The sequence below is a fragment of the Amblyomma americanum genome, chromosome 2 (genome assembly GCF_052857255.1).
Source record: "Amblyomma americanum isolate KBUSLIRL-KWMA chromosome 2, ASM5285725v1, whole genome shotgun sequence".
NCBI classification, from domain to species: domain Eukaryota; kingdom Metazoa; phylum Arthropoda; class Arachnida; order Ixodida; family Ixodidae; genus Amblyomma; species Amblyomma americanum.
Genome location: NC_135498.1, coordinates 214,596,856 through 214,619,890, shown reverse-complemented (window position 1 = coordinate 214,619,890; position 23,035 = coordinate 214,596,856). Strand labels below are relative to the sequence as shown.

General features: G+C 46.0%; 1 protein-coding gene across 7 annotated transcripts in view; it reads right to left on the bottom strand.

Annotated features, from left to right (window-relative positions):
- The window catches only part of LOC144122130 (branched-chain alpha-ketoacid dehydrogenase kinase-like), a 124,117-nt gene extending 106,275 nt beyond the window's left edge, over nt 1–17,842 (bottom strand). For 2 of the 7 annotated variants that reach the window (XR_013312813.1, XM_077655676.1), the window contains exon 1: nt 16,365–17,691. Coding sequence is in view for 6 of the 7 variants with exons in the window: in XM_077655676.1 (XP_077511802.1) it covers nt 16,365–16,523 (159 nt within the window). In the remaining variant the exon portion in view is untranslated. Of the gene's footprint in view, nt 1–16,364 lie in introns of all 7 variants that reach the window. The other 5 variants (XM_077655673.1, XM_077655675.1, XM_077655679.1 and 2 more) reach the window with 5 other exon arrangements.
- Between the last annotated feature and the right edge of the window lie 5,193 nt (nt 17,843–23,035).

The window sequence follows — 23,035 nt, the reverse complement described above, 5'->3', positions numbered from 1 at the left end:
CCGCTTTTTGCTTGAGCACCTAAAGGATTTGCATGTTACGGACCCTTTTCACGCGAAAAATTACTTCGGTGTAGCCGGCGCATTGGAGAGGGAAGAAGAGATTGGTTACGCTTTCTCTATAGATGTTGTAGATCTGTTTTACTCTGTGCCTCATAGCGACCTGTACATTGCTGCTTGACAGTGTATCGAAGCAAGCGGCACTATTGCGTTTCAAAACAAGGCAGGCGTAAGCGTCGACAATTTTATGTCTCTTTTAGAGTTTTATATTAGGTCCACCTTCATCCAGTTTGACAACCGGCGGTTCCTACAACGCCAGGGCATTTGCATCGGTTCATGTGTCGCACCAGTGTTATGTAACACTTTTCTTGCATCCATTAACAACATTTTGGCATCACTAACTGATGATGGAACAGTCCTAAAGATTTTTAGATATGTTGACGATTTTTTAGTGATTTTAAAGAGACATGACACAGGCCGCTATGAGGAGACTGCCATGAATATTTTAGAAATGTTCAACCAACAAGGGAAGGGGCTCTCTTTCACATTTGAGCTTCCTGAACAGGACTGCCTCCAGTCTTTGGACCTTAACATTAAGCTGGGGGACAAAAGTGTTTGCTGGCACTACCTTCCTAGGGCCAAGAAAGATTTATTACCGTTCAATTGGGCTCAATCAAAAACTGTTAAAAGGGCTATTGCCACCCTTTCAATGGAATCTGCACTCCTCAAGTCGTGCCCTCACATGATGCAGGCGAGTTTCCAGGGTGAGGTGAATAGACTGCGTAAAGCAGGGTTCCCGAACCGCGTCTTGACTGCCGTGACCGAGGCACTGCTGCAAAAACTTAAGGGTAAGCGAAAAGGGCAACGCCGGAAAGACTTCGGCGAAGCCAAACCAGTGGTGATACCGTACATACACAAGGTGTCCCACAATTTAAAACGAGTTGGCAACAAGTACGGAGTCCCCATGGTCTTCTCCGCCCCCTGCAAATTGGCCAAGATGTGCACCAAGGTTAGCAGCAGTGCCAAGGCTAAACCTGGGTGTGGAAAAAAGCACTCGAAGCCCTACATAAGGTGTGCCACGGGAGTGGTCTACGAGATCCCCCTTGCATGTGGCAAGGTGTACGTCGGGCAGACTGGACGCTGCGTAAACGAGCGCGCATGGGAACATAAAAGTTCGTTAGGGAGCGCATCAAATACGTCCGAAAACCTACCCGCCCATTGCGGCTCCTGCATTGATAAAAACGAAAAAAACTGTAAACCACGACTTGGGGAGATTAAAATTCTAGCAGAAGCAGGGATAGATTAGCTCGGGAACTGGTAGAAGCCTTTTTTATCAAAGAGAGAGGTGGCATGTTCGTCAGCACCACTTCTATCTCCCTACGAGAAAGCAAGTATAAATTGCTAAAGAATACGTGATAATCAGTAGGATTGGTTAGAGTGTGTTTTTGGTGTTGTTTTTTCTCCTTTTTTTATTATTATTACCATGTAAGAAATGCACATGCGTTCACCTTCTTCGGGGTATATATATGCAACATGTGGCTTTCAATAAACATAGTTGGAGTCAGTGCCCATCCTGTCCGGTCTTTCTGTGTGGTTTGTGTCAAAATTAGCACTGTTTTTTATCTTTTGTTACACAAAGCCCTGAAATGAGGAGGCATAAAAGAGTAATTTTTATTCGAAGTAATGACATGAAAAAAAATTGACACAAGCCTTATTCCAAAAAGCACGGCCGAAGAGCACGAAGTGGTGCATTGCTGCTGGTGCAAGCACAGCTCAAGAAATGAAAGAGAACAGCTCAATTTTGCTCTCAGCGCAACACGAACGGGACACAAGACGAAGGACTAGCACAAACAAGCGCTTGTTTGTGCTAGTCCTTCGTCTTGTGTCCCGTTCGTGTTGCGCTGAGAGCAAAAATGAACACTTACCAACTCGCCCAAATTCCCGCCTTGCTGAAAGAGAACAGCGTTGGCCAAGGAATTCCACCTTATCTTGACGATCGGTTCTGCCACACTCAGCCATGCACATCTGAGTGATAATCAGCGAAGTGGATATTTCCTTCACAGCCCACAACACAGCTTGTTTGATTTGAGCTTTACCATCAGTTTACGCTTGGCAACAGTGGTAGCCATATCTCAAGTGTCAGAGAGCTTCAGTTTGCTTTCTTAAATGATTTCATTGTTTCTACTGAAGCATGACCGCAGTGAACATAATCATGAAACTATACGGCAAGGGAGAGTGCTCTAAGGGCCAAATTTGTCTACCAAAAAACCACACGATGCAATGACATGCTGCCTTCCGATTGACCATTTGTTTTTTGTGCATGATATCCGAGGAAAGGCACAGCAGCACATTTCTGACGGGACAGGCTGGAGGACAGTCCTTGCAGGAAAGCCTGTGTCATCTACTTAAGTCAATCAAATTTAACAGTGATGGAGACCGCATCTGGTGTTGCTAACAAGGAGAATGGCTTTGTTGTGCAGGAGCTACCCTTACAAGGCATCGAATGTGAATCTGCACTCTCCCAATGAGTTTTACACATGTACTCGGTTGTGTGTCATGAGAGGATGTCATGTGGTGCCTTCATCGTCCCGTGTCCACATTGTTGCTTTCAGTCAAGTTTTTGCAAAAAGAACTAGCCTGTAGCCCACCCCTTTTCGTAGCGAAAGCTACACTAGGCTAGCAGAAGCGCATTTCACGGTGCCCAGCCAGAGCCACAACTGCGCATGCGCCATTACCATGACAACCGGTTGCGCCGAGCCGCAGGTGTTCCGCTGCCGCCGCCGCCGCGCCGGTCACCTCGCGGCGCCCATGCGTGACGTCATGCTCTGTTATGCAGCCTCACTGGACATGCGCTGCGCTCTCTCCGTTCCGCCGCCGCTCTGCATGATCATCTGCCTACCGCGCAAATTAGAATATAAGCCGTGGCGCGTGCGCTCACGAGATCGATGCATAAGGGATGAAGAGGCAGATGTGAGCGCACGTACTGTGAATGCCATCAGCGGAGGCTATGCGAAGAAGCATCGACGAACCCAGAAGTCATCGCATGGCGCGAGGCTGCCCGACAACGTGCGAATGAAGTTCTATTAAAACTGCGCAAAGAAGACAGGACAACAAGAAGAGGCACGAACAGGAACACACAAAGCTTCGTGTGTTCCTGTTCGTGCCTCTTCTTGTCCTGTCTTCTTTGCGCAGTTTTAATATGACTGATTGAAGGAACCAACTAGCCCATATTCATACCTCACGTGTGAATGAAGCAAGGAAGGCTAGGCGAGCATAGAAACGCCTGAAGAGCGGGAAGAACGTCTTGCTAAGCGGTGGCGCGATGTCTCGGATCGGCAAAGGCACAGAGTCGGTGCCGAACTACAAGAAGAAGAGCATCCAATGGTACAGCAAGAAGAAGTCGAAGTGACAAAGTCGCTTCGGACGACTGACTATTCCATTCGGCTCACAGCCAGTGTTATAGCAAGTAGGACCTTCGAGGCTGACTTTGTAAACAATCGGTTTGGATACAGTGGCCAACTTCTTTACAGACCACCGATCGGTCTTCGTGTCTGTAAAGCCTAATACTGAATAAACATGTACTCTACACAAATCGAAAGCCGCGGCACTGTCTCAATTGCTTAACTGGTGCAGCATATAACCAAGCTCAACCAAGCCAAACTCTAACTTTCGCTATGTACAACCTTTGTCTGTAAAGTTTCGAGACCGACTTAGTTTCTTCTCTAGAAATGATTCCCCAAAACAAATAACGAAGGCCATATCTGCTGGAGCTACTCACCTAGAACTAAGAAAGCGCTATTGCCATATGGTTCATGCACTCTAAACTGATTAAAAGAGCCATAGCTAGCCTTTGCCTAAGGCATGCCTTGCAGAAGAGCTGCACACATGCTGTGACTGACAGCTGCTACCAGCAAATCCGCCACCTTGGTGACGCGGGTTATCCTGCTGACGTGCTGACTGCAGTTGGTGAGTCGATGCTGCAGAAGATAAAAAACCAGAACAAACGTGATTCCGGAAATGAAAGAATGGAGGGGAAGAAAGTTGAAGTGGTGCCCTATCTTCATGGTGTTTCGCATAACCTGAAGAAAGTGGCACAACGGCACGGCGTGACGGCAGTTTTCTCTGCACCCTGTAATCTGTCTGGTTTATGTGCACGTATCGCGATGGCCAGTGAGGGGAGGAAGCCCAAGAGCTGCACTGTGAAGCATGCCAACAAGTTCGTTGCCTGTTCGACTCGTGTCGTTTACAAGTTACCCCTATCATGTGGTAGAGTGTACACGGGCCAAACTGGCAGATGCGTTAATGACCGGGCACGAGAACATAACAATTCCCTGAGAAATTTATCTGATCAGAATAATCTCCCACGTCACTGCAGGAGTTGCAAAGACTGCGTTCCAGCTTTTAACAACATGTCAGTCATCGGAAAAGGAAAAAACAGGGAGGAGAGGGAAATCCTGGAGGCCTACCATATTAGGTTGCAAGGCAGTGACACATGCGTCAGTGCACCGTCTTTATTTCTCACTGACAAGGAATTTAGATTCCTGAGCAAAAGTGTACGAGTGCAAGGTTGACAGGCAAATTATGTGTTTTTTGTGCTTTTGTGCTTTTTGTTTGTTTTTTGTTTGCCAATTATGGTGCGTGCATCCTCTCCTAGGTGATTCGCCACTTAGGTTTTTTGTCTTTCAGGGGTTTTTGTGAGCCTGATACGCATGCGTCGTTTGGTGACCCAGGCCGTTTCTCGATTAAACTTCAGTTGTCAGTCCAGCGTTGTCCTGTGTGCTTCTTCTCCTGGTGTCCCGTTCTTTCGCTGGTGAAGTTATGTCAAATGTTGGTGCGTATGTGTAGCGCCATCTTTACGGGCTGACCTGAGCTATTTATGTTAATTGCTGTGGCAGCTGCTGGATACATGTAAAAAAATACATTGTCACTAGTCGTCTGTGCATTCTGCTGTGAGTGAATGTGGAGAGATGGACGCACCTCGAACAGCGTATAAAAATAAAATTCTGTGTGAAGCTTGGCAAGACAGCCATACAGGTGTATGAGCTCCTTCGTGACGCTTACGGCAATGAGACATTATTGCGGGTGCGAGCTTTTGAGAGGCACAAGAGGTTCATTCCGGGGAGAATGTCGGTGGCAAGCGACACAAGGCAGGGGCGCCCTTCAACCTCACGGAATGAAAACAACGTGGCTCGGATCAGCGAAATCGTACAGCACGACCACACCATTACAGTCCGCATGCTACCAGATGCTCTGGACATTAGTAGACAACATGGCACCAAATTTTGCATGAGAACTTGGGGAAACGGAAGCTGAATGCCAGACTTGTGCCGCACAGGACCGAACGACACTCGGGCATCAGTGAGCGCTGATTTGCTCTCCGAGGCAGAGAAGGATGCGGCATTCATCAACAGCGTCATTGCTGAAGACGAAACATAGTGTTTTCAATACGATCCTCAAACAAAGAGGCAGAGCGCCGTATGGCAGTCCACAAGCTCTCCGGCGTCGAGAGCGGTGCGGTGACAGAAGACCAAAACAAAGACTATGCTGCTGATACTTTTTTCGATGCCAGAGGTGTCATACACCACGAGTTCGTCCCACAAGGGCAGATGGTGAATCAGGAGTTTTATATCCGTGTGCTCCAACACATGCATGATGCACTGCGATGCCGTCATCCTGACTTATGGGCATTTTGACAATGGAGCCTTCTCCACAATAACGCAAGGATGCACACTGCTCTCAGTGCAACAAAATTTCTCGCCAAGCACAGAATTACTGTACTTCCCCATCCACCATACTTGCCTGACCTCTCCCCATGCAATTTTTTCGTTTCCTCGTGTGAAGAGAGCCTTCCTAAAAGGTTGCTGGATGGGGAGTGTGGAGGCCATTCAAGACGCCACGACAAAGGAGCTGACAGCCCTGCCAAAAGAAGCGTTTTCCAACTGTTTCCAAAACCTCAAGAAGCGTTGGAAGCTGTGTATAGACTGCAAGGGAGACTATTTTGAAGAAGTGCTGCACAAATAACTTCAATGTTAAACGAATTTTTTTTAATGGACTCAGTCTCGAAACTTTACGGACAAAGGTTGTATTATTTATTTATTTATTGATACTGCAATCACGGAGTGGGAATTTTAGCAGGGTGGGGATACAAACTAAGCAGTTTAACAAAACAGGCAAAAGTAAACAAAAATAACAGTGCAAGTCGAAGCTCTGCACCACTGGGAATACACCAATTAAACATATACAACAGAACAGTGAAATAGCAAATGCAAATAAAAACTAGGTGATATGTTGCGAGAACAACATCCGCGACGGCTGCAGCACTTCATTGTTAGTGAGGTTATTCCAGTCGGAAATAGTTCATGGAAGGAATGAGCATTTAAAGCAGTTATTTCGAACGCGAAAAGGAGTTAAAGTGAGCTGGTGTCGTCGCGTTGCATATCCGGACGAAAAAACAAGCAAATCGGTAAGCTCCGTTCTGTAGTGTCTTTTGATCAATTGATACCTAAGTTTAAGACGTGCGCAACGATTTCGCTCAGTTATTGTCGGAAGGCCAGCTTGGTTTAAAAGATGTGTTACTGATGTACGTCGGTAATTGTTACATATGTATCGTGCCGCCCTCTTTTGAACCTTCTCTAATTTATTTGTTTGTTTGCGTGAATGGGTCCCAAATGATAGCAGCAGAATCTAAGGTAGGCAGAACAATACATTTGTAAGCAAGTAGGCGTACAGATGGGGTAGACAACCGCAATGCCCGTCTCAAGAAAAACAGTTTACGAAAAGCGTTACACGTTATGAAGTCAATATGTTTATTCCAACTAAGAGTGTCAGTGACCCAGAGCCCTAGATATTTATATTCTGTTACTTCTTTCAGTGTCATGCCGTTAACAATAATCGAAAGGTAAGAATTTCTTTTTGTGAGCGATTCTCATTAGTACAGTTTTTTCAAAGTTAATGGACATTTGCAATGCTTCACAGCATGCAAAAACCGTTCGCAACGCACTGTTAAGTAATAGTTGATCGGAGACATTTCTTACTTCTGTATAAATAACACAATCATCAGCATAAAGTCTATTTTTCACAGGAATGTTAGCGACAATAAATTAATATATATTAAAAAAAACAGAGGCCCAAGAACAGAGCCCTGAGGGACGCCAGGACGCCAGAGTGAACTGTAAGCCTGGCAGAACAATGATCATTAAAAACAACGAATTGCTCTCTGTTTGAAAGATAGGCTGAAATCCATTTTACCAATTGTTCGTTATGAAGTGCTGTGTCCAATTTAAAAATTACCTTTTCGTGAGTAACCTTATCAAAGGCTTTCTAGAAGTCCATTAATACGATATCAATCTGCGTTCTATTGTTAATTGACGAGGCAAAATCATGTATAGTTTCAACTAGATGTGTACAAGTTGAGTAACCCCTCCTGAATCCATGCTGATACTTAGTAAAAAAATTATTAGCTTCGAGAAAGTTTGATATGTGATTGGAATTATGTGTTCAAGTAGTTTACAAGCAGTCGATGTGAGTGAAATAGGGTGGTAGTTCTTGATCAATCACTTGCCTCCACTTTTATGAAGCGGTTTCACTCTAGCAGTCCCCCAGTCTCTCGGAATACGACCTTCATTTAAGGACCTTGTAAATAAAGCAAACAAATATTTAGATGTCCATTATGCATATCTTTTCAAAAAGGCATTAGGTATGTTGTCTGGTCCAGGTGATTTCTTTATATCAATGTTAAGCAACATGTTTAAAATGCCATGCTCACTAATTACAAGGTCATCCAGAGTCAGCAGTGAAGCTTCAAATTTTGGAAAGATATTACTGTCATCAGTAAACATGGACTTCAAATGTTCATTGAATACATTAGATACTGTTTGTGCATCACTGACCAGAACACCTTTGATTTCAAACTCATTATTGGTTTTTGAGGTTGGGGAGACCAATCGCTAAATTTCTCGGGATACTCTGATATAAAGTTGGGCAAAGATTCATCAAAGTAACGCTGTTTGTCAGTGACAGTGTTCTGTTTTAGTTGAGAACTAAGCAAAATGATTTTTGTTCTAGATCTGGAGAATGACTATTTGCTTTTTCTTTTTCATCCGTTTCAGTTTTCTTTTTAACTGCAGTGTCACCCTAGAAATCCATGGGTTTTTCATCTTTTTAACAATAACCCGCACTTGGCATTCAATACATTCATGTACCATACCTTTAAACCTTTCCCAAAGTTTGTGAACACTGTCAGTGTTATTACAAAATATATCGAAATTTAAATCCTGGCCTAGCTGAGCTAAGCCACTGCAAATTTTTCTTGCTTATTTGTTTAATGGTTCATAGAGGTTTAGAAGGTCCCTGAAAAGGGTGCCTGAGGTTGGCTATAAAATGCTCGCATTATGTAGAGTACAGGCCAACGAGCAATCATGCCCCATACAAGACCTCAAAATTAAGCCGATAATTTACAATACAATTTTTAAAACTCGCGCTTGCACGCCTAGCGGCGACCTGTGGTTCTGGGCTTTCGCCCGAATCCGCGCTCGTCATGTCAGCATTTGTGCGCATTACGTCATGTAGCGCTCATTACGTCAGCAGTGGACTGCTGGCATTGGTCTGCACGCATTGGCAGCCGGCGGAGGGGGCGAGTGCGAGGGGCCGGCGGAGGAGCAACATTTCAGCATGCAAAAAGCGACGAGAGGAGACGGAAAGGCGTGACCACGCAGAAATTCACATCTTGGCTACACATAACTCAGCTTCCGCAAAATGCATCTAAAAAATTCATGCTGAAGGATATTTGTGAAGCAGCGTTCTTTAGCATCCTACACACATTGTATCTTTGTTGAGACCCCCTTTCACAGCCCCTTTAATGTCCCAAAGCGACTCACACTATGAGGGACCCCGTAGTGAAGGGCTCCGGAAATTTCAACAACCTGGGGTTCTTTAACATGCACTGACAACGCACAATACACAGGCCTCTAGAATTTCGACTCCATCGAAATTCAACCATTGCGGCCGGAATCGAACCCTCGTCTTTCAGTCAGCAGCAGAGCACCATAACCGCTGAGCCACCGCGGTGACTATTTTCGTTTAACTATTAGGTGCCCAACAAGGAAGGGCGTCAGGCAAGGAAACACGATCTCGCCAATGCTATTCACCGCCTGTTTACAGGCGGTATTCTGAGGCCTGAATTGGGAACAGTTGGGGATAACAGTTAACGGAGAAGACCTAAATAATCTGCGATTTGCTGATGACATTGCCTTGCTGAGTCACTCAGCATGATCAATGATTTAGACAGGCAGAGCAAAACGGTAGGTCTAAAAATTAAAATGCAGAAAGCCAAAGTAATGTTTAACAGTCTAGCAAGGGAAGAGCAGTTCACAATTGGCAGCGAGGTGCTGGAAGTGGTAAAGGAATATGTCTACTTAGAGCAGGTAGTGACAGCTGATCCGGATCATGAGAGAGAAATACCTAGAAGCACAAGAATGAGGTGGAGCACATATGGCAGGTTCTCTCAGATCATGAATAGCACGTTACCAATATCCCTCAAGAGAAAAGTGTACAACAGCTGTACCTTACCGGTACTCACCTACGGGGCAGATAGGTAGAAGCTAACGAAAAGGGTTCAGCTTAAGTTAAGGACAACACAGCGAGCTATGGAAAGAAAAAAGAATAGGTGTAACGTTAACAGACCGGAAGCAAGCAGAGTGGGTGAGGGAACAAACGCGTGTTAATGACATCCTAGTCAAAATCAAGAATAAGATATGGGCTTGGGCAGGGCATGTATTGCGAAGGCAAGATAACCGCTGGTCCTTAAGGGTAACAGTGGATTCCAAGAGAAGGCAAGCGTAGCAGGGGGCGGCAGAAGGTTAGGTGGGCGGATGAGATCATTGGTTGTGAGTCAGTATGGTGCAACCTTCGCCTAAACAATGAAAAAAATTTGGCTATTGGCTCGGTCTACTGTCCTCCTTCCGCTAGCAATCCTGACGCTCTCAGATCGCTGTCAGAATTTCTACTCAGCTTAAAAAATTACTCATTTTGGTGGGGACTTCAACATGCCTGATTTCAAATGGGTAGACTACAAACCTCTTCGTACAACCATTCTTCATTGTCTTCATCCTTTTATGAATTAATTACTACTAATGACCTATATGAGTATGTCACTGAGCCTACATGGGAAACTGAGCGCTCGTCTTCAGTATTAGATTTACTGTTCTGCAACCGCCCTTCCGTAGTGCATGACACTGTGATCATACCAGTAATAAGCGTCCACAGTTGTGGTGTCGCTAATGTTTGACATTTTCTATATTTAATTCCAAGAGGTCAACCTCGAAAGGTTTTCTTTTTTAACAAGGGTGACTATACATCAATGGTGAACGAACTTGCCTCTTTCCTTCCTGAATTTATTAATCTTAGTCAGAATTTAGATTGTAGTTCCCTTTGGGAAGTTTTCAAGAATAAGCTGGAATGCCTAATTGATCAGTATATCCCATCCAAAAGTCTTTCTGGAAAGCGCCACCGTGACAAACCGTGGATCACGCGGCAGACCAGACGGCTTATCAAGAAGAAACATCGCCTTCTAGAATCACAAAAAAAATCGGTGCCCTGCAGTATTGCGGTCGATTCGTGCTCTTGGCAGTACACTAAAATCTGAAATTAAAGCTCTTAAGGATAGCTTTTTAAATGACTTGGGATCAAAACTGCATAATAATCCCAAGGAATGTGGACGTTTTTGAAGCACAACGGACGTGAACCAGTTGGAATCCTGAATTTAGACCTCGATGATGAAGTTATTACTAATGATGGTGACAAGGCATGTTGCTTTAATGCTTTTTTCAATCTGCTTTTGCGCCAAAGTACATTGGAGAACTTCCGTTAATTCATTAATCTGTCATTGAAACCATGTCTGAATTGGTTTCTACTCACCAAGGCGTGTTAAAATTGCCTAGTGATATCAATTCATCTTCTGCCGGTGGTCCTGATGGTGTTCCTAACTTTGTTTAATGTCATGCGCGAATGAAATCTCTCATTACTTAGTGATCTTGTTCTGAGCATCTCTTTATTCGGCGTCTCTGCCAAATGACTGAAAAAATGCTAATGTGGTACCAGTGCATAAAAGTGGATCAAAAAGCTCTGTTGTTAATTATTGACCGATTTCTTTAACCAGTGTGTGCTGTAAAACGTTGAAGCACATAATATATAGTGAAGTCATAAAACACCTCGACTCTCATGAGTATTTTACAGAAGTTCAGCATGGCTTTAGGTCATGTTTTTCCTGTACTACTCAGTTGCTTGAGTTTAGTAATGATCTGTTTTCTTCCTATGACCGTGGCTATCAAATAGATTGCGTATTTCCAGATTTTAAGAAAGCCTTTGACTCTGTACCTCATTTAGTATTATTGCATTAGTTAAGTTGTCTTCGTCTCCACACCACTGTCATCGATTGCCTTCATTCGATCTTCAGGGCCACATGCAGCGTGTTTTGATTAATGGTTCGCACTCAGATTGTTTGTAACGTGGACGAAGCAAGTTGAGTATATCACATCAAAGGCCTGCAGAATGCCTAATTTCTTAAAACGAAATTTCAATAAAACGCCGTCTAATGTGAAACAACTCCTGTATTTCATGTACACACGACCAATTCTTGAATATGCCTGCCCTGTATGGGACCCCCAGTTTGCTTACTTATGTGACATGCTCGAGCACATCCAGAATAATGCTGCGCGATTTGTGTCCAATAATTACAGCTTTGCAACTAGTGTCACGTCTCTTAAAAACCACCTTGGTTGGGGATCTTTAGCTAACCGTAGGAAACATCTGAGGTTGCAAATCATGCATCGCATCTATTTTGGAAGGTTGAGCATTGACAGAGACTGGTACCTGCTTCAACCTCACATTTTTTCTAGACGACTTGATCATCAGTGGAAGATCCGAGAGATTAAATGTAAGACAGAGATTTACAAAGCCTCGCACTTTCCACGGATGATCAATGAGTGGAACAGGCTGCCGGCTGGCGTCACTGAGTGCAGCACGGAAGGTGCATTCTTATCTGATGTGTGACGTGGCGCGCAGTTCTTTTGCGCATGTCTTTTCATTTCATTAGCGTTTTTTTTTTTTTTTGCACGGTTGGTCTCCTTCAGTGCATGCTTTTCCTCATCTATTATTACTTGTATTTTGTATTTTTTTATATTGGTATTTTTGTAGTTGTATTTGTATTGTATTTTTGTTATCCTCTGTACTTTCGGACAAACGAGCAGAAGTCATTGTGTTTCCCCCCCTGCAATAATGCTTCCGGGCGCTGCAGGCATCTGTAATAAATAAATAATAAACCTGCATATCCTGCCCCCCCCATCATCCATCCTTGCACCCGAAATCCACCCTATCTCCTAGACACGAGGTGGTTCTAAAGAACAGCAGCGCACAAATAAACATGTGTACGCACCCACCTCTTTGTGACCATCAATTCCAGGAGTCAGCGATGAGGGGCTAGTTGGTAAGACATGATTATAAAAACGTACACCTATGCAGGGGACAGGACACAGAAGAGAAGTGGACAAGACGAACACATAGCTAGCAACACATTTATTGGAGCAATGCCCCTTTCCTTCAACAGCAAAATATGCATACATACAACAAAAACTCAAGCACTACACCCAACGAAGTCATCTTATAAAGCCAAGAAAGTGAGCTCTTTCTTGTACAGGCATATCAATGCCTCACTAACGCAATTTTCAGGCCCATAGCTCACGATGTGAAAGGCTTCAATGATTTCGCATGCCTTTTCATCCCTTGCACGGCCTATAATATTTGCTTGAAAAGTGGCATAAATTTTTCCCTTTTCTTCTTTTCACAAGACTGGCAGTGTCTAGGCAAGTGCTGCCCACAATGCAAACTAAAAGAGTTGCTATGCTCTTGAAGACACTTATTAATGCAACGTCCCATCTGCCCTGTATATATGGAACCGCAGTTGAGTGGTATCTCGTGCACAACTTCTGTTCTGCAGGGCATGTACTTCGTTCTGTAGTTGATTCCACAGCCTGCTTTCTTCCGGCTACTTTCGTTTTTGTTCGTTAGTAGGTAGAGATGAGACAGCTTGCATGGCGTGGAAAACATAACATTCACATCAAATTTTTCCCCTACCTTCTTCAGGCCATGCAAGATCTTGTGCACATACAAAATAACTTCAAACTTTCACCGCTCGCATTCCATCAACTCTTGTTTCTTTGGATTGGGCCATAAGGTATTGAACAATGATTCCGCAAGAGCGGGAAGAAACCAAGCAGAGCGAAGCCGATCTGCTTGACCGGTAAAACTGATCCATACCAAGCGCGGACAAGACCTAACAAGGGAGCATCTGAGACTGTAAGATGCAGTTCCCTGCTTGATGAGCTTGGAGTGTCAAGAATCGTACAGTAAAAGAGCCTTCTTTGATGTTGGGATGTACGCCCAACACGTATGTGGCCCCCTTTGTTAAAAAACAATTTGAAGTCTAAAAACTGTAAAGTGCAGTTTTTAGGAAGTTCAATGGTAAAATTCAAATTAATGGCAGTAGATTTAAAAGACGCTAAGAGTTCATTAGCAACCACTTCTAAAATATCATCAGGAGTAATATTAAGAAAATTAAGAAGTCATCAACATATCTAAACACTCGTGTGATCCGATCATAAGTAAGCACGCGAGAGAGCAAGCCGTCAACTTCAGCTAAAGAGAGAGAGAGAAACAGGACGGAAAGGCAGGAAGGTTAACTAGGCGATGCCCTGTAGGCTACTCTACATGAGGGGAGGGGAACAAAGAGAAAAAAAGGAAAGAAAGAGCAACAACGAAGCGAGTTTTTCATGTCTCTATCGACCACTATGACAAGGGGACCGAGGGCGCACACTTAAGGCTTAAAGTTTATAGTCGGGAACTCAACCCCGAATCCCTTAAGAAGTTCAGGAGCACCTTCACCGCATTCCTTTGTGATGAAGATTTTGTCCAAGGCCCCAGAATCTTGGTATCTGTAAAAGGACAAGAGTCCAAGCGGCGCAGTGTAGCAGCCAGGAAAGCACGCTCACTCAAAACTAGGGCAGTCACACAGTAGGTGCCCGATCGTTTCATCTTCAGCTAAAAAGATCTCAGTGAGAACTGGAGCCACATTCAAGCCTACACAAATACCTCTTTGCTGAACATAGAAGTCGTTATTCTGAAAGCATACAATCGTAGAAGAAAGGTACAGTTTCAGAAGTTCCAGAGAACCCTCTACTGAGATGCCGCAAGCATTCTGGAAGGCCACCACCCCCAAACGTTCGATGCAGTTGTGGACTGCCAAGAACAACTTATGGTGAACAAAGTAAAACAGCTCCTCAATGTCTATTGAAGAGGTTTTTTCTGAAAATTTCCTCCAAGCTGCCCAAGCTGCTGATCTTGTAAGGATCCTCACGTGCCAGGCGCTATCGCCTTCGCCTTAGCTTTTAAATCCATAGGCCGAAAGTTCTTGTTTATAGCTAATAAGGCCTTCTCACCAAATAGCTTCTGAGATAAGACCATAAACCTTATCGGCCAACATTAGGGCGAGCCCAGAATCATAAAGGCAGCCTGCGACTGTTTTCAACAGGGAAGTGCCGTCCTTTTCTTTGCAGCCGTTCCGCACACGACCAATGCCTTCCAACAGACAGCGCTCTCTCTCTCTCTTCTCCCTGCACCTTGTCAGCGATCCTGTGTACCGAAGCCAGATGGTCAAGTTTCCGAAGTGGTACTTCAAGGTTGAACTTGGGACCCTTGTTGAGAACCTTTTTGATGTCAGGAGGGACCACCGCTGCTCTAAGGAAAACAATAGGAACCACACCAACCTGCTTTTTAAATGCTATAGGCAGGACCAGTCGACTTTTCTTCCAAAAGAACTCGGTCCCAAAAGCCTGGCACGTGAGGATACTTACAAGATCAGCAGCTTGGGCAGCTTGGAGGAACTTTTCAGAAAGAGCCTGTAGGGGTGAACTCCAGCTTCTCAATAGACGTTGAGGAGCTGTTCTTAGCAGTCCACAACTGCATTGAACGTGTGGGGGGGGGTGGCCTTCCAGAATGCGTGCGGCATCTCAGTAGGGGGTTCTCTAGAACTGCTGAAATTCTACCTTTCTTCTACCATTGTATGCTTTCAGAATAATTTCTATGTTCAGCAAAGAGGTATTTGTATAGGCTTGAGTGTGGCTCCAGTTCTCAATGAGATCTTTTTAGCTGAAGATGACGGCTTGCTCTCGCGCGTGCTTACTGACGACCGGATCATGCGGGTGTTTAAATAGGTTGACGACTTCTTAATCCTTTTAAATATTAATCCTGATGATAGGCTAGAAGTGGTTGCTAATGAAGTACGTGTTCGCGTCTTTTAAATATACTTTCACTAATTTGAATTTTAGCTTTGAACTCCCTGAAAACTACACTTGACAGTTTTTGGACTTGAAATTGTTTTTAACGAAGGGGGCCACTTGTGTTGGGTGTACATCCCAAGATCAAAGAAGAATTCTTTACAATGCGATTCTTGTCGCTCCAAGCTCGTCAAGCGGGGAACTGCACCTTCCTGTCTCTGATCCTCCCTTGTTAAGTCTTGTCCGAGCTTTGTGCAGATCAGTTCCATACCAGTCAAGTAGATCGGCTTTCCTCTGCTTGGTTTCCTCCTGCTCTCCTGTTGTGGAATCGCTGTTGAAGGCCTTATGGTAGCTTGTGGAAAGTGAGCGGCGGAAGTTCGAAGTTATTCGGTATGTGCACAAGGTCACGCGTGGCCTGGAGAAGGTGGGAGGAAAATTTGCTGCGAATGTTTTCTTTTCCATGCCATGCAAGCTGTTTGACACAACAGTGCAGATCGCCGACATCTGCATTTGGGAAAGCTGCCCAACTGGCACAAGTCTGCCTCATTGAATCATGTCGCGCTTTACGAATGACATTTTCGTACTGCCTTTCTAGGTCTTTGAAAAAGCATTAACTGCTACCTAGAAAACTTGGCCACAACATTTGGCAGAGCAAATCTGGAACGCGTGCTTGTCCGCCCTTGTTTCCGTGAGAGCGACTGCATGGCTTCGACACGCGCCTTCGAGGCACCGACCGCAGTGCCGAAAGTTGAGAGAGTTGGAGTACGTTCATCATAAAAGAATAGCGCAAAAGAAACACGAAGGACGGAAGAACGACGTTGTTCCCATCCTTCGCGTTCCTTGCGCGCTATTTTTTCATCCCGAAGGCACCGACTACAGCCGGCCTCTTGCGGCGAACCTAGCACGCACTACGTCTGCCTCAACGGCCCCAACAGATCGCGAGCAAACAGGTTGCAGGTCCTCCTCGGAGCAAGCACGTGTACGTACGGCGAGACAAGCAAACGCGGATGTGGGCAGCGATGCAATGCAAAGGGGTCGCACCTTTGCAGCGGCGACGTCGATGGCCGACTGGTTGTAGAAGGACTGCACGGTGCGCGACTTATCCTTGGGGTTCAGCTCGGCGGTGGCGCCCTTGCTGGCGTACGCGATGGAGCGCACGCAGGACCGCCGCAGGCCGCCGCTGGCCCCTGCTGTTGCCATGCTGCCGCTGCTGGTGCGCCGCGGAGGAGCTCGCACGGAGGAGGCCTGCCAGCATCGGCGGCGAGAGTCGACTGCTGTGGCGAGGTGCTCGACGCCGCATGGGAAGTGGGGGGCCACTCACCACTCACTGGGAGCGCCACGCACAGCCACAGAAACCACGCTGCTGGACGCTCACATACGATGCTCCTCGAAGCGACTGTGAGCCAGCTGATCGGGCGATTTCTTGCAAATTTTTGGAACCTCAGCCACCACCGCTGCACCTCAAACACTCAGTGTGACGACCGGAGGCAGAGGACGGGCTGCTTTCGCGATGGCCGCCACGAGCTCCCGAGAGAGGGCGTGACGTGCAACAGGAATGGCGAATTTTATTAACAACTTACAGCAGAGTTAAACAAAAATAAAGGGGAAAAAACTGAGCATGGTGGCAACTACCTATGCCCCGTTTCAAAGGGGACGCTCCTACCTTCCATCCATCCATCCATGCTAGACACCGCACTCGCCCCACCAGTTCAGTGTAAAATTATGCGCCGGTGCCGCAGGTTCTGCGAGCGTGCAGCGCGTGCAGCGCTAGTCCCGGCAGTTCAAGTGCAGCTTGGCATTGGCTGTGCTTCGAGTGCAGGCCTGGTTCGTCAGCAAGCCTTGGCGTCGCTAGCTAATTACAGCCGCCAATTGTGCCGCCCACCACAATGACCGCCAACATCCTGAACCGCGCGAAGAATTTTAACGCAACATCGTTATGGCTCGCTTACATTTCGACATTCAGAGGCGAGAGCGAGCGAAAACCGCTGCCGCAGAAATACTGCAACCTTTCCGGCCGCCACGTCACCGCTTCGACCGCGGAGTCTACTTCGCGCCTTGATCGTCGCCTAGCAGTGTGTCGTCTGCTAGCAGCGTACACAGATATGCCAAGAGGATGAATCGACGCTCCTCCGATGCCTAGAAGTGGCAGAATCGTCACTATAAAAAAATAAACACGAACAAACTGTTTGGAAACGAAGGCGCCTGTTTACTGTATGATGGCTTAATAAACTGCGGACTTCTCTTTGCTAGGGGATAACTGAATTAAACGCGCGCCGAAGAATGTGCCTCACAGTTAAACCGGCGAATTGTTCGAGCTCAAATTTCGCACAGAAATGGCATTTCGTTGGCAGAATAGTTTTATACCCCAGTTTGCTTGTACTTGCCTGAATCAATAAGAAAAAGCCGGATCTGCGGCCACGACGAAACGAAAAGGCCCCTTTCTCAGCGATTGCACCGCTGGCGCTATCTCGTTTCTCGGCCGTGGAGATTCGGCAAAAGGAGGCGGAGGGGTGTTTTGCGGGAGGTTTGAAGATGTACCACGAAAATCTTCAAACCTACCGCAAAACCAACACCCTCTCAATGCTAAGGCCTCTCCACCGGCCGCGTGACGTCACGCCAAGGGACCGTGCAGGCCCCGCGCTCCGCGATTTCAGCGCGCCGCGCCCGTCTGCACTATTCGGGTACTGCCGTACGTAGCTGCCTTATAAGTGATTCCTTCATTTTCATTTTTGTCGTTGCTGCAGAAAAGAAATTCGCTAGTTTGTGCGCGCCTTAGGCTATCATTTTATCTGCTTTATATATTTTTTTTATTGCAGAACACCTTATTGTCAAGAAAGTTCGAGCTGCTAATACAGTTTTTTATAATAAACAATTTAGCATACGGCCGCCAATTTCGCATTATTGGTCATTATAATAAAAATTGATTAGTTAATTTCAATTAATCATCTAATTATTAGGTTCTATCACGTACATGATGTCTGCCGTGCGGTAAAATCCATCCGCACAGACCGCACATGCGTATATCTAGTTGTTAAAGTAGAAGTTCGTGAACATTGAAAAAAAAAACACCGTCTACTGCGCATTGTGTTAGTTTTATTCTGTATTGTGTTTTGCTTAAAGCTTTCACACACAGCAATAATGACACTCACAATAATGTTGCGCTGTTGAGTATTTGTACAGCTAATCTGACCCTTACAATAAAAAACGACGAGACACCAGCAATGAAGTGTGCGCAAAGCATTTTTATTGCTTGGGAATAAAACTTACTTCTTCTTAAGCGTTGCTGCTTTCCGGGCTGCGGCCTTCTGCTGCGCATTGTCTTGTATGGCATCATTTCTTAGTTTGCAAAAGTTGTTTAGAACAACGTTGGTTGCAACGCGTACTACCAAGCGCAGGAGAGTTTGTGCAGTGTGGCCATTTTCACATGTCTCAATGTCGTGTTCGTCCACGAGGGAAATCGTCTGTGAAATCACGACACCACGTTGATTTCTACAGGAGAGAAAATCTTCCGCGGTTGCTCCAAAAGACAACTTCTCTGCAACTAGTTTAGTCATCAGTACCATGTGAACTGTGCATGGCTGGGGAAACTTCAGCCCTCCTCTCGACAGGTTAGCTATCATGGCAGTATTTTCCGCTTCGATCTCTCGATTTTCAATCACCAATGTGCTGAAGCAAGCAGAACATGAAAGCTTCTTTAAAGCAGCATGAGCAGCGTATCCTGCAATGTAGACAATAGCATCCATGTCAGAGTGGGCGTGTGTAATATCGTCGTCGCTGACAGCCACAGAAAAGTTGCATGGGACAAGATCCTCACTTACGTCTTCAAACTCTGTTTCCTCGCGTGGAAATGTCAAAAGTTTTTGAAGACGAAGCTTCTTCTCACATTCGTAGAGCTGACGCACGGAAATGTGGTACTGTGATCCTGCCAGCTGGCGGTAACGGCCGAACCGGTCTTCTAGCGCATCCGTCTGAAATTTGCCCAGCAGTACGTACTTGAAGTGAAGTTCTTCTAAGCAGTAGCGCGAGAGTTCTACCAGAGAATAGCATGTCAGTCGCAAAGCACTGTGAGTCTCTTTCGTCAGCGAGCCACTGGTGATGTTTATTCTTGCCCAAGCGTCCAACCAGTCCACAACGCCGCTCAGGAAAGCTAACTGTGTGTCATCAACAGACCTTACAGGGTCTTGCATGCTGTCCCTTAGCCTCTGGCCTTTGCAAGGGGTCTTAACATTGACTATTTGCCACCATGTGAGGATAACGTCAATGAAAAGAGCAGTCGACTCAGCTTGAGGAATCTTGAACGCGGAACCATGTGTCCTGAGGGCATTTGAAACAAACTGATTAATGACGTCGAGAGCGAGCTTTACATTTTGCCGCTCCATTGAGGTTGGATTCACGGCTTTTGCGTTCAGTCTGTAAGCAGCCTTCACAAGCGACGTCTTCTCTGAAGAATAAAGCTGCCGCACAGCTGCGAAAGAAGCAGCTTTCATACGAGGAGGCCCTTCGGGCATTGCTCCACTCAAGTCCATTTCAGGGAAATAGAGGCATGTTCCAGGGTTTTTCTGGTTAATCCAATTGTTCCTAATGCACTTCAAGAGATGTACAGGATCGACCACGTAGAAAAGAGGGCGAGCGTTATCGGCTGGATGGGGATAGACAATGCTCACCTGAGGACTTGTAGCAAATAACGACATCATCTTGCGGTTCAGAGCATTGTTGTCCGTTATCACAGCGATAATTTTGAGCCCCATTTTCTCAACATTAATGATTATGTTCTTAGCATGCTCGTGCAAAATTTCTGCGCTCAGTTTGCTCACAGGTAATATGTGAATGACGTCCTTGTTTGCAGAAAGGAGTGATTGTACCATGAACACATGGGCTGTTGTTGCTGGTTCCGTTGAATGAACCGACGATCCTACTATTGTGCCCCCTTTGTAGTCGAAGTATGGTTTTATGTGGATCTCATCGATCATCAGGGTCACTGTCTTCTCGTGGTCTTTCATTGATTTGACTCGTTCTCGGATGTAGGAGAGACAGTGCGGTTGATTTTGCTCCACAAGAGGGTCAGCTTTGTAATTTGAGCAAACACGGCGCAGTGTGGAAGGATGGGGCAGAATGATTCTTGATGCAGCTCTTGTGAAGTGATATGCGTGAGGAGAAATTGAATTCAAAATACTGGCGAATACCAGCAGCTCTGCGCTATACACATGCTGTTTCGCGAGGAGAAGCTCTATCTGCTCAACCAGAAATTTCAGCAAAGAAGACTGTTCTTTCGTCGTATCACTGTCCTCAATGAGGTCTGCAAGCAGTGAACCGACAAACTGCAATACTTTAGTATGTTTCGACTCTTTCGTCACCTCAGGTATATTATGCAAGCCTATCTCGAGTTCTTCTAGCAGCAAGGACAGGCTGGAGGTGTCGCATACTTGAGCTGGCAGAATCTTGCCTGAAGGAAGCGACAGAAGCTTCACTCCATTCAAGAAAACAGAAAGTGACAGATCAGGGAGAACTACCAAGGCGCATTTCACATTAGGTGAAGGATCATTCTCGATGAGAAGGAACCTAACGCACTGCTCATCGACAGAAACGGTCCAGAATTTCGTGTTGCAGATTCCAGGCAACTTAGATTTGAACTCCTCGTAAGATGAAACTTTGTTTCTTTTCTGTTCAAGCTCATTAGACTGAAGTGACTTCCTCATAGCCTCCTGCAAAGCAGCGTTTTCCCTTCTTGCTTTTTTCGTCTCTGGCGATTCACTCCGTCCAGGCGTTGAGGACAAGTATTTTGGGCAGTTTGGAAAAACAGAAGGCGCAGCATCAATCTTCAACTGTAGCCTGTCACGCTTCACCTCTATTATTTTCCCTGTCAGTTCATCTTGGTGTGACAACGTCGTAATGAAGTCGCCTGCGTGGAAGTGCAGTTCACACACCTGCACGAGAAAATGAAGCAAGGCCATTCGCCATGACTCTCCATTGCCTAAAACACTAAGTAAAAAGAGTCTGAATAGTGAACAGCTTTTACATATTTACACAGCTTTTACACAAGCCTTATGCACATCCACAGAACTAAATGCTTCCTGGACAATTCATACATAAGTGTAAGAAGTGATATCATTGCCTACAAAGACAGCATGCCTTTCCGGGAGCGACAGCTCACAACTAAGATAATTACCAGCGCCTATTAAGCAATATTTCAGAGTCTTACCCTCGAATGCTCTGTAGGTGTGAAATCCTTCCGTGGAATGGCTCGCAACCAGGCTTTTCTTCGTACTTCGTCTCTTGGGAAGCAATAAACACGTACTTTGGGACCATTCTGGTAGTTCCCGCGGCACCCGGGAACACAGCACCGGCCCATGTTTCACGAAGTTGCACTCGCTACACGGCAGGCAATCAGTTTCCCATTCGTGCGCTAGCACAGGTACGCACGCCACACAAGAAACGGCCACACGAAACAGACACAGCCGTGCGAGGAGCGAACGGAAATGCACCCAACGCCAGGCTGAAAGACTCAAGCAGCAGCTAGACGCTCACTGCAAGACTGCGTTCCTGTCTGTGCTTGCCCGGGCAAGCGCGAGCACATCGAGGGAGACAACCGAGCGGAGCGGAGCCGCGCTTGGTGAGCAGCCTGACCGGACACTTGGCGTGACGTAGCGCGTGTGGAAAGGAGGGCCTGGAGAGGCCTGAAGAAAGTATTGAGAGGGTGTTGGCAAAACACTCCCCCGCCTCCATAGGCTGCGTTCCAATACTCTAGACGTCTAGTCTACATGCCCATATATTGAATGGATGGATGAATACGGCTGAACCCTTTATATCGGACGGTGGCTCAAGCCACCTAGCCATGTCTTGTGAAATTTTACTCCTGTCTTGCTTTTAGCCACCAAACCTGCGCTTGGTTACTTCTACCCACTTAAAATCTACTTTCCCTTCACTATCCTTAAACCCCAATGCCTTGGGTAAATCAGCCCAGCTGCTTTCCGCTGTAGGGTGAAGCCCTTGCGGCTTCCTCGCGGAAGCCTCGCGGCATAATAATGTAACTAACGCTTATGAACAGTTTAGTAGAAAGATGACTGACGCCAACCAGGTTAATTTTTTGAAAAACACGACGTTTCGGGACCGGCTCGGTCCCTTCTTCACGGTCTACGGGCGAGGCGCAGCTTGGCTTTTTAAGCCCTCGTGTTGAATACCTCCGGGTCAATGGCCGCAAACCATGGATGTAAGACGAAGGAAGTGTCCCCAGGGAGCGATTACCATTCCTTCGTGTCTGTTGTATGTGCCACGACTCCAGGCAATGCCTCCTGAAGAACATGCCTGAAGCGTCTCCTCGATTTCAATGGGCCCTGAGATCGCCTCGACATTGCGCATACTGGCCGCTAGGCGGCGACTACGTCTGAAGCTATTTGCGCTTGTACATGCCTTCGGGCAGTAGTTTTAAACCGAGTTAAGGTTAGAAAGGCTAGCGGAAGTGTGTGTACCGAAGGTTTTTGCGTAGAAATTTTGGAAGGCTTTTACCTTGCGTATTGCTGAAAGTTTTTGGTGTAGGATTTTTGGCGGGCGTTTACGTTGCGTAGTGCCGAAGGTTTTTGTGTAGGAATTTTGGTGGGCTTTTACGTTGTGTAGTGCCGAAGGTTTTTTGTGTCGTAATTTTGGCGGGCTTTTACGTTGCGCAGTGCCGAAGGTTTTTGTGCAGGAGTTTTAGCGGGCTCTTACGTTGACTAGTG